This window comes from Quercus suber, unplaced genomic scaffold (assembly GCF_002906115.3).
Source record: "Quercus suber isolate HL8 unplaced genomic scaffold, Cork oak 2.0 scaffold_103, whole genome shotgun sequence".
Taxonomy (NCBI): Eukaryota; Viridiplantae; Streptophyta; class Magnoliopsida; order Fagales; family Fagaceae; genus Quercus; species Quercus suber.
Window position 1 is genome coordinate 136,826 of NW_027069568.1, and position 6,659 is coordinate 143,484.

Sequence of the window (6,659 nt, forward strand, 5' to 3'; positions counted from 1 at the left end):
AAAAATAACCCTCTATTTAACAACTCTACATCAAAATTTCCTCATATCCTCCTAAATGTAGAGGTTCATGGCAGGGTTCAAAGTGATTTAAGGTGTTGACAATAGTAGAAGAATGCACAAGTCAGAGTTTGTTCAAACAAGTGTTCTTAATCTTAAATTGGAAAATTCTTCTCCAAAAAAAAAAAAAAAAAAAAAAAAACAAACATCACCCCCACCACACCCCAATAATATAAGCCATGAAAAAGGTATATAAACCCCGTTTATCGATACTAAAAACAACAATCAATCTATCATTGGGAAAAAGGTTTGCATCATTTTAACGGTCAAGCAAATAGGAGATTGGAGTTGACATAAACATCAATTCAAATACATGTTTAAAGTTCGGGAGTACCAAGGGCCTTCCATTTTCGTGAAATTTTATCTAAATTCCATACACAAATTAAATGAAGAATATATCTACTTCACATTAGTATTAGTCAAGTAGAATGTTTACACCTACATCACAGCATTTACTCTAGATATTGAGAATTGTCCATTTACCATAGTTACAGTTCATTACAGTACAAACGTAGTACACAATAGACCATCTAGAAAAGTTACCTTCTGCATTGCACAACTGAGAATATTTATTAACCACGGTAGCAACACTTAAATAAATTTTTTTTGAGGTAATCCTCCTCAATCCACACCCTCCCCTTCCACCACCAACAACAAATTCATGAATTTAGAAAAGAGCAGGTAGTAAAGAAAAGTATGCATACCCACAATATTCAATGCAACTATATTCTATCAAAAGAAAAAAAGGAGGTTACAAAAGGATTACTTCACTAATTAACGAAAAAAAAAAAAGATTACAGCACTAATATCTTGTTCCATCGAATCAAAAGGGGAAAATGAGAAAAAGGCAAACACAAAAATATCACTCATGTTGTCAAACTTCTAAGCAGTTGTATCCCAAATCCAAATGACCGTCCCTACAGTATCAACACTCTTCAATTAGCATGACAACCATAAAAATAACAAATATATAAAATTAGAGTGGCGGAGGCATATAAATTACAGAAAAGGAAGAGTCATAAATAGAGAAAGAGATGCATACTTACCCCACGAAGCCATCAAGAAAAGTCTTTACCCAAGGCACAACGTAGGATTGGCATGACAGGATAGAGGCATCCAAGCGAAAAGTTGATCCTTGCTTTGGGTGAACTTTGGATATACGAAACTTCAGGCAGTGAAGGCGAGATGTGATGCTGTCAAGAGGGCCACCAGGTTCGTAATGCTGGCAGGGGGATCCCCAAAACAAGCAGAAATAATCACCAGCTAGATGAGCCAAGCGCGGAGGTGAATCGATCTCTCCATCCAATAGACATTGATCACTGTCATGTATAGGGACATAGCCCAATGACCACTCGTTTGTGACCACATCAAATGCTGCTAGGCATTGATAGTTGAATTCATACCAATAAAACTTACTATCAACAGCCACAGGTTGTCCCCGAGGGAAAAGATAAAAGCCATCCTTGTTTATAAACTCATGTAGTCTCCAACACTTGGTATGCACATCATAGATTTGGAGAGGACGAGGCTGCAAAGTTGAACCCACCACGATAGTTGGGGTTGGGACCTCTATAGCTACTGAAAAAATATTATCAACTCTTTTGGAACAGTGAGGAGGATCCACTAGAGAGTCCCATCTATCAAGAATCAAGTCGTAAGCCATGGCCCAGGGTTTGTTTTCTTGATAACCACCAAGGCAATAAAGCTTATTGCCAAGAAAGAGGGCATGTGCTGACAACACGTCATTAGGCATTGGAGGAAGAAACTCTTGCCTAGATTTTTTGGTATTGGTAAGGTCAAAGCAAGACACTAAATCGTCGCGTCCAGAAACATATAAAGTGTTGTTGGATCCTAAAACGCAACAATTCCTTTCTGAAGGTCCAATCACTGCGGGTTTGATATGCTGCTGCTCGTGGGAGTTTGGATGAAATATTGCTTGTAGAAACGGACTAGGACCAGGAGGAGGAGGAGCCTGATTGTGCTCAACATCGTCGGAGATGTTAAAGACATACCACTCCAAACCCATTCGATAACCTTGTTCCAAACCCACACGACCTTGTACGAGAATACAAGCAAATTTCTGGAATGGAAGAGAATCTTCATCACTCGATGGTAGTGAGAACATAGACGAAGAAGGTGGAGACGACAAAAACGAAGATGAAGAGGACGATGATTTTGGTGTTGAAAATCTGGAATTCGACATGGCCAACTCTGGATAAAACAAAAAAAAAAAAATCTCAGAATATAAGTCAGAACCGTAACCCTGACCATGGCATAAACTAACAACGTAACATACAACTACAAGTCATTCACACAAGCATGTTTTGGACGAGCACAACACAAACCACATCAACAACATAGGCAAAACCAAGTCAGATTGACACACCCAAAATGAAAGAACAAATTTCGAAATCAAACCCAAACCTAGAAATAGACCATCATTAACTTGAAACCCCAAAACCCAAATCAAAATACCAAACACACAGAGGATCCACAAACCAATTGTTTTGCACCCAAAAACAAAACCCCAATTTTCCAAACCCGTCCAATCCATGAAGAAGCACTGGGAAAGAGGGGGAGGAAAACACAGAAATTGAAGACAGAAAATAGAATTGGGTTTTGGTATATCATATACGGTCCCATACGAATGGAAAAGGAGAGAGAACCACACCTGAGAGAGACCCTAACGCTGCTTCTGAAAGACGCTTGCTATGAATCAAAATCAAAAAGCAAAGAATATTAATTATTACATTACCTGATGAAGCCAAGAGGAAAAAAAAAAAAAACAGAACCGAGAAAATCAAAATCAAAATGAAGTAATCAAAAGAAAAGAATATTACCTTCGGACGCCGAGAACCAGAGAGCAGAGAGGGCGAGGGCGAGACCGACTATGCGAAGCGAAAAAGAAAAAAAAAAAAAACCCAGAACAGACGCCGAGAGGAATGATGAGAAGGGAAAAAAAAAATTGAGAGGTGAGACCGTGAGCCTGACTGCCCTATATATAGAGATCACACAAGGTCGGTGAGGGAGCTCAGGCTCCCCCCGCGCCCAAAAAAAAAAATTTGAGTAAAGACTTGGGCCCCTCAGTTTCATGAACCACAGCCGGCCGGCTCAGTCAACATCCCATGTAAATTAAAAAAAAAAAGAAAAAAGAAAAAAAAGAAAGAAGCAGTCCAAACTCCAAAACAGCAAAACCAAACGGAACATGCGAAAAAGTGAAAAACGAAGGAAAAAAGAAAAAAAGAGTGAGGCGAGACAGATGTGGAGTTAATGCCATTTGTAAAAATTGATTGGTAAGTTACATACGCATCTGATGCGTCTTAAACCTACGATTTCACTCTTCACCTGGCACTTATTAGAGGAGGAAATGCCAATTGAGCTAGAGCTTATTGGTACTTTATGTAGTGATATTGCTAGGAGCTTTGGGATTTTCTTTGAAATTATGGCTGAGATATGCTTTTCAGTTCTCAAAATTTGGCTCAAGTTTGTTGTACTTTAAAATTTAAAAAGTTTCAATTGCGACCCTAAAATATTTAAAAAGGTATTAATTTTTCCCCTTCTTCTTTTTATGGTAAATTTATTCCATGCCACATTAATTTTTTTAATGTGCCATGGCGGCACTTTGTCTGCCATGTATGCAATTTTTGTAATGGGATATGTTTCAAATTTGTTCAAGAACTCAATTACGATATGTGATAAAGTGCTGACATGGCACTGAGGAATGAAAATGAAATTTGGAATAAATTCTAGGAGTCAAAAGTGTGTTTTAGCCTAAAATTCTTGTTCAAATGTGTGTGTGCATGATGCATGATCTTCTTGACACTCTGACTAATATATTTGATTTTGGCCTTAAAGAATAAGCCTTAATGCACATACGCTTAAATTTTATTTTTGTGTATGCTTAAGTAGCATAGCTACAAAGATTGTTCTGCCTATTGCTTTTGCAGTTATTAATTTTCTATTTATAAGGTCATTAGATGAATTTTTTATTTCTTTTACTTATAATGGAAATTTAGGAACGAGTAGGGTCGGGTATTGTGGAGGCCATGCTCTCAAAATCACTGCCTGTCTTTTATGGTGATCTTAAAAGTCATGAGAGGGTAATTTTTTTGTATATTTTTTTAAAACATTATGGAACTTTGAATTGCTCTCTCTCATGGAAGTCAATAAACCCAATTACTCTAATTCCCTTTCTTTTTGTAGGTTCCATTACCATTTTCTTCCTTCATTGGTTATTGTAAGCAACGAATGCAAAACAGAGATTTTGCTTGTGCCAATTCTGAACTGGAAAGTCATGGCCTAATTGGGCGTTATGCAGAGCATGCAGAAGATGCTCCTGAACAAATCCATATAGCACAAGTTCCAACTTCATGGGCTTTTGTATAATTCATAGATTTGTATTTATTTGGATTTGGATGTATCAATTTTCGGTTTTTAGGTTGCACTTTGCCTTTGAGAGGGTTATGGTTTAACAACTTTGAGTATTTTATTATTTAGACACCAATTATGAATGCTGATAATGAAGAGAAGGTTCAGTTGGAAACTTTGAGGGAGGATATTGAAACAGTAAGTATATTTCTTTTCACCATCTACCGTTGTCTAGTCCATTGCTCTCTGCAAAAGTGTTCAAAATTTGGAATTCGACATGGCCAACTCTGGATAAAACCAAAAAAAAAAAAAAAAAAAAATCTCTCAGAATATAAGTCAGAACCGTAACCGTAACTGTAACCCTAACCATGGCATAAACTAACAACCACCAAATAATCAGAGCCTTAAAAGACAAAGAATCAAAGAATTCCATATATACGAAATTAACAAATGTAACATGGAATTCAATCTAAACTAATCAAAGCAAAATCAATACCCCTAAATTACAGAAAATCGAATCAAGAAAGAGAGAGAGAGAGAGAGAGAGAGAGCTTACTTGCAATTTGCTTTGCGAAGAGAGGATTCGACAGAAACGGAGCGACGCAAGCCAAACAAACGGACGACTATGAAAAAGAGAGAGCAGAGAGCGTATTGCTTGTTTGTGTTTGGTGTTGTTACATATTAGGAGGGAGGCGGTGGACAAATGGGTCCGTCCCTTTTTTTTTTTTTTTTTTGAGAAACCCGCGGACCCATTTTTCATTACTCTTAATTAACCCATTAAGCTTTGTTTCATTAAGCTTTTTTTATTCCACTTACCCAAAAAATAATAAAAGTCTTTGCCTATTAGGATTAGGAAGCGGTGCCCTTTTTATTTTATTTTTTATTAGAAGTCTTTGCCTTTCCTTTTTATTTTATTTTTTATTAGAAGTCTTTGCCTATTAGGATTAGGAAGCCAAGATTATCAAAAAAGAAAAAAAAAAAAAAGCAATAGGAAGCCATTGGTTTTTTCTTTTTTTTTTCTTTTTTGGTGACAAATACAAATAAAACCCCAGGGTTTGGCTTAACCTATTTGCCCACTCTGATAAAAAGAAAAAAAAACAAAATGCAGTCCCTAAAATAGCTTTGAAAAAGAAAAGGTAAAATGGTTAAACAGCATTGACTCATTGCTACATCATTATGGTTTTAAAAAGAAACTTTTATCAAGTCCTAGATTTAAGCATGTCAGTACTATTCATGGAAAGTTTATCCCAACTTTCTTTTCTTTTTATTTCATAAATTTTCAATTGATGGTGGGTCTTATATCTTAATATTTTTTACAAAATATATATATTTTTTTAAACTAACTAATGTCCTTGTACATTGGTACTATAGTCTCAAACCCTAAACCTCCACCTATCTTCTTTCTCCTCCATCTCTTAGACATTTCAATTTTAAACTCTAGTCTAGGTTTCTACTACAAACCGAAATTTAAATACTTCGAAGAATAGAGAACAAAAAATTTGAATTGTACATATTATTTAAAAGCAATCAAAAGCAATAGACATGTATACAACTTTAGATATCTAAATTTTAAAGAATCAAATTAGATATCTAAACTTTATGTAATTATATTAATCTCTTACTTTAATTGTTTGTAACTATGAATTGGTTATTTTTCTTTCGATATGAAATATATATTTGTATTTATTGAAATTATGAAAAGTGCTAACTATAATAATGAGTCCAAATCAAGTTCCTATATACAATTGTTTTTGTTTTTGTCTTTTTAAGAATAGTCTTTAAATCTTGCCCCCCTTAAATTGAAATTCTGGCTCCGCCACTAGGTTCAAATAACATTTTTTTTTTCTTTTTGGAAAAGTAAGTAGAATTTTTGTTTACTCTATAAATTACTCAAAGTTGAATTCTTGGCTTTATTATAGTGGTTAATTATTTAATTCAAATATTATTATGCATATAGAGTTAATCAAATAACATTCAGAACTTTCTGAGTATATAAAGTTTGAAGAAAACGGAGCTCGAAAAGGCCTCTAAACATTTGCACAAAAATCAAGCCAAAAATTAGAAAGAGACGAAATAGGCTAATGAGGTGGCGAAAATGGGAGGAAAGCAAAAGTGTAGCTAGCCACCCCTTGCCTTGGGCAGCTAGCTCAAGTGTAACATGTTACACTTTTGCGAGCCTCCTATTTCCTCATTTCCCCTATATTTTCTAAGCAATCCCCTTCCCCCTTTACATT

General features: G+C 35.5%; 1 protein-coding gene across 1 annotated transcript; it reads right to left on the reverse strand.

The window, feature by feature from the left end:
• Positions 1-769: 769 nt before the first annotated feature.
• Positions 770-3,155, reverse strand: LOC112018956 (uncharacterized). The gene is made up of 4 exons (XM_065775009.1): positions 2,898-3,155; positions 2,729-2,766; positions 1,104-2,268; positions 770-974 (listed from the first exon to the last, which is right to left on the reverse strand). The coding sequence occupies exons 3-4, from the start codon at positions 2,258-2,260 to the stop codon at positions 932-934; spliced, it is 1,200 nt and encodes a 399-aa protein (XP_065631081.1). The 5' UTR covers positions 2,261-2,268; positions 2,729-2,766; positions 2,898-3,155; the 3' UTR covers positions 770-931.
• Positions 3,156-6,659: the final 3,504 nt, after the last annotated feature.